This window comes from Artibeus jamaicensis, unplaced genomic scaffold (genome assembly GCF_021234435.1).
Source record: "Artibeus jamaicensis isolate MK-2021 breed Jamaican fruit bat unplaced genomic scaffold, CSHL_Jam_final contig_585, whole genome shotgun sequence".
NCBI lineage: Eukaryota > Metazoa > Chordata > Mammalia > Chiroptera > Phyllostomidae > Artibeus > Artibeus jamaicensis.
The window spans coordinates 8,124,237-8,136,791 of NW_026521894.1; the positions used below are offsets into that span (position 1 = coordinate 8,124,237).

The 12,555-nt window shown below is 36.8% G+C and overlaps 1 protein-coding gene across 2 annotated transcripts in view; it reads left to right on the forward strand.

The window, feature by feature from the left end:
- Positions 1-12,257, forward strand: part of LOC119058839 (protein NPAT) — a 70,066-nt gene extending 57,809 nt beyond the window's left edge. The window contains exons 13-17 of one of the 2 annotated variants that reach the window (XM_053670427.1): positions 1,001-1,116; positions 1,192-1,300; positions 6,364-6,424; positions 6,526-7,681; positions 8,905-12,256. In XM_053670427.1, coding sequence (XP_053526402.1) covers positions 1,001-1,116; positions 1,192-1,300; positions 6,364-6,424; positions 6,526-7,681; positions 8,905-8,982 — 1,520 coding nt within the window. In that variant the 3' untranslated portion in view covers positions 8,983-12,256. Of the gene's footprint in view, positions 1-1,000; positions 1,117-1,191; positions 1,301-6,363; positions 6,425-6,525; positions 7,682-8,904 lie in introns of both variants that reach the window. The other variant, XM_037158310.2, reaches the window with a different exon arrangement.
- The last annotated feature ends 298 nt before the right edge of the window (positions 12,258-12,555 follow it).

Genomic DNA, 12,555 nt, shown 5'->3' on the forward strand with positions numbered 1-12,555 from the left:
TCGTTGCTTAGTTGTATTTTTTCTGGAACCTTGATCTCTTCTTTTGTTTGGACCTAATTTTTTTTTTTTTTTTTTTTTTTGCTTGAGTACCTGTTAGTGAGGGGTGGAGCCTTAGGATTCACCTGAGAGGGTTAACCCACGTGGCTGTGTTGTGATGCTGTATGTGGGGAAGGGGTCCCAGAGAGAACAGTGCCATTTGCTCTGCTCTTTGCAGGCTTGCAGTCACTTCCCCCGCTTCCCACAAGCAAATTAGGCCCTTCTGGTGCTGATTCCCAGGTGGGTTGGCTTGTGTACATTCTACGACCCTGTGGGTCTTTCCAACAAAGTCTTCTGTGAGGCTGGGAGTTTCTCCAGCTGCTGCCTCAACCCCAACAGGTGTTTTTAATCAGTGGTTTGAGGCTTTATTATCCTGCTCTGAAGCTCTGGGTTGCAAGGTCTGTTTCACTCCCCAATTGTACCACCTGGTTTATCTGTGCACAAATGTGGGACCGCCCACTTTGCCACTTTGCCAGCCGCTGCCTTGCTGTGAGTCCTTTCAATATGCCCATCTCCGCCCTCCTACCAATCTGGATGAGCCCGTCTTTAACTCCTTGGTTGTGGGACTTCCATACAGTTCTGTTTTCTGTCAGTTCTGGTTTTTTGTTTTTAAATTGTGGGTTTTTGTTTTTAAATTGTACTTCTTTTGGTTGTGTGAGGGGGCACAGTGTGTCTACCTACGTCTCCATCTTGTCCGTTGGCTGTAGAATCTTATGCTTGCTTATAATACTTCTCTTGACTAAGTGCCAGAACCACTTTAATACTCAAATTCACTTTTTCTTAATTTGTTAGCTTTGTTGCATTTCCTGAACTAATTTTGTAAAAAGAAGGGTAAATTATAAAGGCAAAGGAATTACAATTTTAGAAAATTTATTTCAGATGAGTAATCATTTTGCTGTCTTATGTTGGTGAAAGAAAACCGTATTTTATTGAGTTTGCTTTGTTTTGCTTTGCTTTGCCGTAGGATCTGCCATAATAATTGCTTCTCCAGTGCAGCCTGTACTCCAAGGAATGGTAGGAATGATACCTGTATCTGTGGTTGGACAGAATGGAAATACATTTTCTGCTCCTCCTCAGCAGGTAAGATTTATGAACTAAAAATGGTGCAGTGATGCTTTTCAAACATAGTATAACTTACGTCCTTTCCTTTTGTAGGTCCTTCACATGCCTTTGGCAGCACCTGTATGCAATAGAAGTATCCCTCAAATCCCTCTCTCTCAAAAATCTCAGAAAACTCAGGGACTAAGAAATAAGCCTTGTACAGGTACATTTTTAAGTTCATTAATGTCAACTTTATGTCTTTGATTTGTTTGCAACACCATCTCTATTTTGGTGGGGGTTTTTTTTTGTTTGTTTAAAGATTTTATTTATTTTTCAGAAAGGGGAAGGGAGGGAGAAAGGCAGAGAACTATCAGTGTGTGGTTGCCTCTCATGTACTCCCTAGCAGGGCCCTGGCCTGCTACCTAGGCATGTGCCCTAGATTAGGAATCGAATCAGCGACCTTTTGATTCACAGACCAGCACTCAGCCCCTGAGCCACATCAGCCAGGGCCCTCTATTTTCTTTTTCAATACTTGCACCATTGCTAACAGGTAATCACCCATTCTTTGCTTAAAGCTTTTTTTGCAATAATTTAAAGAAAAAGATAAAGATAAATGGGACAAAATTGTTTAGAAATTGACCACATACTTATAGGAAGTAACATCAGAAATCAGTGGGGACACGGTGGATTAATAAATGAAGTTTATTGACTGTATATGTATATTACAGAAAAAAATTAAAAGGTGAAGGATTTATACAATCTGGTGAAAAACCAGAGTATTAGTACAAGAAAAATTAGCTCCCTTCCGTGTACCATATACAAAGGTGAAATTCAAGGTGAATAAAGATCTAAAAGTGAAAAGCAAAACAAACACAAAACTAAATGTAAGAGAATATTTCAGTGTTACTGGAATAAAAAGAAATATCAGCCCTGGCTGGTGTGGCTTGGTGGATTGAGCGCATGTACGAAGTAAAGGGTTGCCAGTTCAATTCCCAGTCAGGGCATATACCTGGGTTGTGGGCCAGGTCCCCCATAGTGGGCTTGCACTTGGCAACAACAAATTAATGTTTCTCTCCCTCTCTTTATCCTTCCCTTCCCCCTCTCTAAAAATAAAATAAAATCTCTAAAACATTTTTTTCTAAAAAGAAACATCAGTGTGTGCTTGCCTCTCACCCAACCCCTAGTGAGGACCTGGCCTGCAAACCCCACAACCCTACAACCCCACAAACCAGGCATGTTCCCTGACTGGGAATCTGGGGATCAAACTGGCAACCCTTTAGTTTGCAGGCCCACACTCAGTCCATTGAATCACACCAGCCAGGGCAAGAATTGCATTTTAAGAATGCATAATTTGTAAATGGAAAAGTGTGATGTGGTATTGATTACAAAATTAAAGGATTTTGCTGGCCAAAGATACCATGTACAGAGTCACAACTCGATTTTCATCCAGAGCCTTGATGAATGCTGCATCCAGTTCTCAGGCTTCTCTACCTCAAATTTTCCTCTTTGTGGATGACAACATACCCATGTAGCTAACCTACCAAGCACCCTAACGCTCTGAATTTTTTGACCTTTTCCACTTTCACATCTTTAATTTTTACTTCACTCAGCCTCTTCCATAGCTTCATCTTTAATTTTTCACTTACTCTTATTAGACCTATATGATTTTTTTACTTTAAAGTGTATTTTACTATTTATGCTATTACAGTTGTCCCATTTTTTTTTTCCCTTTATCCCTGTCCACCCTGCCTTCCCACTAGTATTCCCCCCACCTTAGTTCATGTCCAGGGGTCATAGACATAATTCCTTTGACTTCTCCATTTCCTATTTTTAATCTCCCCCTGTCTACTTTGTACCTACCAGTTATGCTTATTCCTTGTACCTTTTGCCCCCATTCTCCACCCTCTTCCTCACCACTGCTAACCCTCCACGTGATCTCCATTTCTGTGATTCTATTCCTGTTCTGGTAGTTTGCTTAGTTTGTTTTGTTTTTTAGGTTCAGTTGTTGAGAGTTGTGAATTTGTTGTTATTTTACTGTTCATAGTTCTGATCCTTTTCTTTTTCTTAGATAATTCCCTTTAATATTTCATACAATAAGGGATTAGTGATGATGAACTCCTTTAACTTGACCTTATCTAGGAAGCACTTTGTCTGCCCTTCCATTCTAAATGAAAGCTTGCTGGATAGAGTAATCTTGGAAGTAGGTCCTTGCTTTTCATGACTTTGAATACTACTTTCCAGTCCCTTCTTACCTATAAAGTTTCTTTTGAGAAATCAGCTGGCAGTCTTATGGGCACTCCTTTGTAGGTAACTGTCTCATTTTCTTTTCCTGCTTTTAAGATTCTCTACTTCTTTTTAACCTTGGGTAATTTAATTATGGTGTGTCTTGGTATGTTACTCTTGGGTCCAACTTGTTTAGGACTCTCTGATCTTCCTGGCTTCCTGAAAGTCTATTTCCTTAGCCAGACTGGGGAAATTCTCCTTCAATATTGAAATATGTTTTCGATTTCTTGCTGTTCCTCTTCTCCTTCTGGCACCCCTATGATTTGGATGTTGGAACGTTTAAAGTTGTCCTGGTGGTTCCTAAGCCTCTCCTCATTTTTTTGTGTTCTTGTTTATTCATTCTGTTCTGGTTTAGTGTTTATTTTTCCTTCTCCAAATTGATGATTTGAGTCCCAGATTCCTTCTTTTCACTGTTGGTTCCCTGCTCATTTTCCTTTATTTCATTTTGCATAGCCTTCACTTTTCCTCTATTTTGCAACCATACTCAACCATTTCTAGGAGCATTCTGATTACCAGTGTTTGGAACTGTGCTTAGCACTTTTTCTGGAGTTTTGCTCTGTTCTTTCATTTGAGCCATATTTCTTTGTCTCAGCACACCTGTTATGTTGTAAGGGGCAGAGCCTTAGGTATTCACCAGGGCAGGGCAACCCACGTTGCTGTGTTGCAGTGCTGTATGCGGGGGCAGGGTTCAGAGAGAGAACAATGCTGCTTGCTTGGCAGGTTTTCGGTCATTTACCCTGCTGCTCACAAGCAAATTTGGCCCTTCTGGTGCTGTCCCTGGGTGGGTGGGTTTGTGTACGTTCTAGGACCCCATGTGACTCCCCAATGAACTCTCTGGTGAGGGTAGACGTTTATTCTGCTTCAGCCCCCACAAGTTTTTACAGCCAGAGGTTTTGAGGCTTTATATCCCAGCACTGGAACCTTGGCTTACGCATCTGTCTCAATCCCCAGTTGTTCCTTCTGGTTTATCTGCAGGCAAATGTGGGACCACCAGCTGCTGCCTTGCTTGCCCAGTCTGCACCTTGTATCATGTCCTTTACACACCAGCTGCCCATCTCCGCCTCTCCTATCAGTCTGTATGAATGTTTCTTCTTTAACTCCTTGGTCGATGGACTTTCATACAGTTCCGTATTCTGGCAGTTCTGTTTATATTTAAATTTATTGTTTTCTGTCTTTTGTTTGTGTGAGGAGGCAAAATGTATCTACCTATGCCCCCATCTTGGCCAGAAGTGTAGACCTATATGATTTTTAAAGTTCAATTAACCTCTCTCAAGATATTCTCATTTCTGCCCTGGATAGTGTGGCTCAGTGGATTGAGCGCCAGCATTCGAGTCAGAAGGTTACTGATTTGATTCCAAGTCAGGGCACATGCCTGGGTTGTGGGTCAGTTCCCCAATTGGGGGTGTGTGAGAGGCAGCCAATTGATGTTTCTCTTCCTCTTGCTCTCCCTCCCTTACCCTCTCTCTTAAACATAAATAATTTTTTTAAGATACTCTCATTTCCATATAGCCCCTGAACATCCCTTCACCAATGAGAAGTTCCTATTATTTCAATCCTCACTTTTTACCTGAACTTTCCGTTTCTTTCTATATTTTTTCTTTACTATGCCGGCTAGACCCCTCAATCTACCATAGCAGTTACTTTTCCCAGTACAATTAAAAACCTTCATATCCACATTCTTGTACCCTGCCAAATGCTACCCTCCAGCCCTGGATCTAATTCACCATCCATTTCTGCCCTTACACATGAGCTTCTTAGCACTGTTTTAGAAGTGATACCAGGCCCTTTGATACCACTTAAAATTTTTTCCCCTTCACTGCCATTTAGAAGACATTTATTTTATTTTTGTTTCTTTATTTTTCCCTCACCTGAGGATACTCTTGGAGTGGAAGGGTGGGAGAAAGAGGGAGAGAAACACCAGTTGGTTGCCTTTTGGCCATGACCCCAACCATGTACTGTATGTCTTCAACTTTTTGTTTTTGGCCCCTTTCTTCCCTGGGTGAAAAGTTCATTAGGTTTGTTTCACCTGCCAGTCTTTTATCCCTACCACCTCTTATCTCTGTTCTTTATCTATATTATTCTTTTCTCATGTTTCCACTAAAACTGTTTAAAATGAGGTCACCAGTGACATTTTCTATTCTTACTGTACTTCCCTCTAAGTACTGACAGCTTCTGGAACCATTATGCTGTGCTTCTTCATCTAACTTTTTGTGTCTTGAGACCTTCAGACTCTACATATCCATTTAACCTTTTCTTCCTCAGAGACCTGCTCTGCCTACTTTTGCCCCTTTGGTTAATGTCACCATTGATTCCTCCTTTACTCTTTATTCCTCCTTTACTCTTTATATCCACCTCCTTTATAGGTGAATGCCCTGTACTTTCTCTAAGATCCACATAGTCTCTTACCTGGAATATCTAGAGCCATCTAATTACATCTAACTAGAATTTCTGTTCTAGTTCATCTTCTATACTATTTGCAGAGTAACTCTAAAACATTAGTCTAGTCATACATGTTTGATATTTAAAATTCTCAAGGGTTCTCTTGATTGAGAATTTTTGCATAATACATAAGGGCCTTCATGATCTTTTCTTTCTAGCTTCATGTCTTACTACTCTGTCACATAAACTACATGGAAATCAAAATGTAGTTATTAAACTCCAGCACATCTCATCTAAGTGACATGACAGTTATATGGACAGATTTTTAGTATCTTTCTGAATCTAAGTAAGACTCTTAAGTGCTATATTGAGCATTGTAATTCCAAATATGGGGTTCATAATATTTGCCTGAAGTTGAAACCTCCCTAATGGATGAGTAACTGTCTTGTATATATTAAAGAGGTGCTTTTAAACTTAATATTTGATAATATTTCATTTGTACTTTAGCTGCCTTTAAAATTTTTCTTACGATGTGTGATACCACATAGTCTGTTTTCTCTCAGAGGAATATACTGTTCTTTCAAGAATGTTTTTCTTTTCTAATTAATTCATTTATAATTCCAGGAAAGCAGGTAAATAATATGGTGGATTCATCAAATCATTTAATTGGATGTCATGCCCAAAGGTGAGCATAAAAAAAGTTTCTGTCAGATTATTTGAATGCACAGATATAGAACATAAATGATTTGTTAACATTGCTAAAAATAACTTTTTTCTTTTTTAAAGAATTGAAGTTTCTGATAAGAATATGGCAACAGATCATGGAAAGAACCTGGAAGAAATTGCAGTTCCCTTCTCAGTAGAGAATGTAGTTCCAACTAGCAAGCCATTCGAAAGCCACAGGCGTGTGCTCTGTTTTGATAGCGCTGCTTCCTCTGTGGCAGATACACAGAGGACAAACCAGAAGACAGTGTCCCAAAACAAAGAAAGGAGTGACATTTCATTTCCTAATCTTGACTCACCCATGATGTCCTCAACCTTGAAACACTCTTCTAATACTCTCAAAAGAGAGAGAGAGAAACCTCCTGTGCCTAAGATTTTATCTAAATCAGAATCTGCCATTAGCCGACATACCACCATAAAAGAAGTTCAGTCAGAAAAAAAAGTTTCACCAACAGAAATTGGACTTGAATCTTTCCATAAAGCAACAGCTAATAAAGAGAATGAATTATGCAGTGATGTGGAAAGGCAGAAAATTTCAGAAATTTCAAAACTGTCTAATGGGCAGCAAAATGGGGGTTTACGGAATGAGAAAACTATAGCTTCACTGCAAGAAGTAACCAAAAAACAAGGCACAGCCTCAAACAGTAAAAATGTCATTTCAGTGGGTACATCTGTGAAGGATCTAAAACAGGAACAAACCAAATCTGCCAGTTCTTTGATTAACCCACTAAGCAAACACACCACAGAAATGTTACCAGATGCTCAGCGACATAGCCCAGTAAATAGGCTTACGGACAATACTCATTTATCTGTACCCCGGACGCCTGGCTCTGTGGCAGGGGAAAAACATAAAGAAGAACCTACAGATGGTATCAAGGTCCCCTCTAGCAGGCGTTTCACCGAAGACAGTAGCACACCCAAAGTAATGGTCCCTCCTGTCACCCCAGACTTGCCAGCCTGCAGCCCTGCCAGTGAAGCAGGAAGTGAGAACAGTGTGAACATGGCTGCCCATACGTTAATGATTCTCTCCAGAGCAGCCATCTCTAGGGCTACTTCAACAACTCCTCTAAAAGACAATACTCAACAATTTAGAGCATCTTCAAGGAACACCACAAAAAAGCGGAAAATTGAAGAATTAGAGGAGCGTGAGCGGAACTCCCGTACTTCTAATAAAAATCTTTCCAGTTCATCAATACCAATGAAAAAGAAGAGAATTAAGGCAAGTTTGAAAGTCTTAATTTCAGAATCATACCTTTGCCCTTCCTTCGATGCTCAGGTCAGAGAGCTGAACATTTGTTTGCCATAGGTCGCTAAATATCTAGGGAAACAGCTTTGAGTTTTGATTGACCAAAAAAAATGTAGTATAGATGTGTCTCTCAGCCAGTGTGATACCAAGAGTCGTCTAGGTGAAACAGCATTTTCAAAATAATTGCTAAGGCATTTATTTATATACATCTTCCTTGGGAAAAGGTGGCTTTGGTATCAGTCATAGTAGGATCCAAATTTGGGGATAGAGGGTGACATAAGGCATGAAAATTGGGAAGCCACTATTGTACATGGAATCATGAAGTAAAAAACTACTTTTAACTTCTACATCTTGGTTTTTTTCCCCACATGTCCTGCTATATCTTTCATGGGATCTTATAGATGTTAATATGTGGAACAGTGTAAAAACTAAACAGTGTAAAAAAAAAACTGTTTTTTTCCTTAACCACGGTTATCTTTAAAAAGGCAATGCAGGGATAGTATTAATAATGAAACCCATTTTTTTCTAACCTGTTTAGCCATTTAGTAAGTGGATTGAATAGAAATAAAGGTGTCCAAAATATGCATCAGGGAAGGAGTCTTCGCTTCGCTGCCATGCAAGCCTGGGTTTGAGTCCTGCATCCCCTGCTTGCTGGTTCTGTGACTGTGATTAAGCCCACAGCCTCTCTGAGTCTCAGCTGCATCATGTAACAGAAGGTTACCACACATCTTACCTGATATCTGTGAGAGCTAAACGTAGTGCTTGTACAGTGCCTGGTGTATGTTAAATGTTTGGAACTTGAAAAAGTACCTGTTACTGTAAAATCTTAGTAAAGCTTTTTAAGGTTTATAGTTTAGCAATGATGGGTACTTTGTAGAAAGGATATCCTATCTCATTTCATTCAGCATTAATATACTCTGGATTTAAATAATGTCTTTTGTCCTACCTAAGCTAATGCTGGAAGAACAATTGGAAGTCTATTTTATTAACTTTGAATTTATTATATTTTTTTCTCTACTTCTCTGTGAAACTTAATAATGAACTGAAAAACACTTGTCAAGAATTTTAGTATGTGGAAGAACCAGATAAAAAGTTCTAAGTGATTTAACAAAGTTTTTGACCTTGAGTTCACTGTTAACTTAGGTTTATTTTTTTCTTTCTCTTTTTTATTTCACTTTTTTTTTTCTTTTTGACAGAAAAAGAAGCTGCCCAGTTCATTTCCAGCTGGAATGGATGTGGACAAATTTTTGTTATCCTTGCATTACGATGAGTAATCATTCTGAACATAAAAGAACAAAAGCTGTTTAAAACTCATATCCCTTAAATCCCTTAAACTATGAGTGTAAGGAATGAGATATTTACAAAGTCTAAAAGTATGACCTGCACTTTCATCATACTGAAATTTCACTTTATATCTAAATCATGCTGTTTCAGAAACAGCTGTCTAGTTTGTAAATAGAATTGCCTGGTATATTTTTATTTTGGAAAAAAGTTGCAAAAATGTAAATAAAGCTAATCTGCAAAACTGTATAGCTTTGATAATTGCATATTGTAAATATTTTGTAAATACTCTTGAAATAGAGGTTAAATCAACCCAATGTTCTCACACTGTGTTTTTTGACTTGTGATCCCCAATTCTGAGGCTTATTTGTCTGGAATTGTTTCTCACTGTTGGGGGGAAATAATATTTTTCCTTATAAGTTGCCTTCAGTAACTTTCCAACAAGACATTTAAAGATATAGCCACTAAATAGTAAAAAGTGATAATCACCTCAAATGATAGTAAAGTGATCAGGAAATAACAGTTTGTTTTTTTCCTGCAGTGAATACTTTACAACCCCTTCTTATCATTGCAGTAAAGATTATGTTTCTGAAATTTATACTTCTTCTGATCATTCTGGTCTCTTTGTTTTAAAGAGAGACTTTTGTAAACCAATTGAGTGTTCTCATCTTTTGGTTATAAGTTTCAAGATGTTTCACAGAACTTTGAGTGTTTAGACTGTTGAGCCATAAAATGTTTGGTTATGTACTAGTTGAGATTTCTTGGGATGTATATACTTTTCCCCTAAGTACTGGGGATTTAAAGAATTGCACTAATTCTTAGACCTCCTTACATAGTAGTGACCAATGCACATTTAATTTAAATCTTGTATTCTATTTTAAAGCTTATGTGGAGGATTATTTTCTTGTGTCCTTTTAGAAAGCCATGTCCATCATAAGAAGAGAAATCATAGTTTTATATTTAATGTTTCTCCTAAAATGGGCTGTTAAGTAACTATATCTGTTAGTGCATTGTCTCTGTACTCCTTAAAATGTTATAGTTACTCTCAAAAAGGGAAATGAGAGGTGCCTTCTCTGTATTAGACTTAACACATCAGTCAAGTTGATGGATTGCTCTAAACCTTTCAATGAGAACAGAAATTATAATTAGTACTTGACCAATTGTGCCTAGATATTAAAGTATGTTCTCTCAAGTGTTTTCTGTTTGGTTAAATATCAATATATTAAGATTTTTTTCCTACAGGTATATGTAAAAGTTATTTCCTCAACTTTTTTTTTTGTACTGGGCCTTTAAAAACTAAATCCATCCTACTCAAAACAACATTTCTCCATGTGGAAGTAACATCTTAATTGCCGACACTTACTGCAGCAGAAATTTGTATTGTAAAAATTATATGATGTGACAGTAGTCTATCCCTAAGGAACTAAATATCATACAGTTAATGTTTATTTAATTCAACTTGATACTGTAATGCAGTTAGGTTTGAATAAATATTTTCATTAACTTAAAGTTTGAATTCCTTCATATTGGCAGTCATTCTCATTTAGATATGTTGATTAAATCTCTTTGCAAGTCAATTCTTGCATACTTTTTCAGGAGTCCACATAAGGTTGAAAATTATAGATTTTCTCTTCATTCAATTATTATGCATTTATATGTGCTGACTACTAAGAATTCATTTACAAATAAGTCACTTTCTTCAAGATTCTTAGTTCAGTAGCTAGCAGCCACTAGATGTGTCCAAAGAATTGGAGACTTCATTTATGTCCAAGAGCAAAACACAATCTCCATTTTACCTTAAAAGTTCAGGCATGCTGGACTTAATGGTAGTATTCTACCTGGAAACCTATTTCAGCAGTCAAGTGCCTCATGATGGCATTTTAGGGTTAAAGTATATCACAAACTTGTAGCTACTTCTACAACTATATTTAAGTATATACTCTTTTATTTTGTACATTACTCAGTGGTTGATGTCAGTGTATGCCAAATCTGAAAAGTCTTATAGTTAAAATATTTAGTTATTTTAGCCCTGGATATTGTTAAAACTCTCTAGTATGTTGAAACTGTACGTGAAAAAAGCATCCATTAGCATTCAGCCAAGGGCTAGATGTCGTGACTATTAGGAGACAGATTTAAACTCTGAGAGGAGTAATTTCAGTGACTTGTTACTATTTTCTGCTTCCATCCATTTCTCACATCACCATCTTTCAGCCGCAGGCCCACCTTGAAGTTAACCAGTGTTAACCAATGAACTTTTGACTTCCATTATTATGCTTCCTCTTTGAATATACTTTTTCTTTTTATAAACATTGGTTAACATTTTGACATAGTTTACTAGTCTTTTTTCCTAATTATTTTTTCTACATAGTTGAACTTATACTGTAAATATAACTTTATAATGCTTTTTTACCTCAAATAATATTAAATATTTCAGGTTTTAGCTATTATTTTTTTAAAGTAGTGAACATATTTGCAAAAAAGTATTTGTGTAGGTTATTCGTTATTTCCTTGGGAGACATTTTAGACAGTTAGAATTACCAAATAAAAAATGAGTGGGTATTTTTAAAGGATCTCGATACATTTTGCCAAACTCTGCCAGAAAATTAATTCCTGCCAGCAAATTGTCATATCTTCCATACCATGCTTATTTCTTACTAAAAATACATGTATATTCAGCTATATCATCATTGGTTTCTAGGCTGTTATTTCTTGATTTTCTTAAAATGAGTACTTAGCTCTAATCCGTATATAATTTGTTTTGGTATCTGGTGTGAAATAAGAATGTACTTTTTTTCCCCCTAAATATCTAACCACTTGACTCAGTTTAATAGGTTAAAATAAGTTTTCTCTTCCCCCATACATTTACTTACAATGCCTCTTCTTATTTTATACTAATGCATAATCTTGTATTCATAATTCTAAAATCAAAAGGTTCTTACCAACCAGTATTTTTCCCTTAAGTTTGGCATCAAAACCCATTTCATGGCAAAATCTGACCTGGTTTGACAAGAGACTGTGAGTCCTTATCTCATTTGGTATAAACGTTCATACTTTGCTTGAAAAGCAATAATGTCCTTAATTAGGGTGAAATTTTAGATTCAACTTAGAGTTATATGATATATGCATTGTGTTACTTTTTAAAAAACGCTAAATATCTTAATTATGAAACCCAGCTAACCATAAAGGTATAAAGTCAAATTTTGGACCTGTATTAAATTTATATAAATACAGTATATAATATGGTTTATAGATTATTTTGTGTCACTGATTAAATGATTATAGTTTTGTGTGTATTATGACTTCTTATATTTTTTAAGTACTCCCCTTTTTATACTTTTTGATTAACTGTAGAATCATTGTATTGTTTCAAGTTAAAATTCTGTTGGGTTATTCGTTTGAAGTACATTGACCCTATAAGTTACCTGATACTGAAAGTAAGGATAATGGTAATATGGTATGTATAATTGTTTTATAGTTATCGCTATCCTCATAAATTTCTTGCTAAACTGGGTATTTTGTTTGTTGCTATTTTTAGAGAACTCTTCATTACTTTAACTGATTGTTTT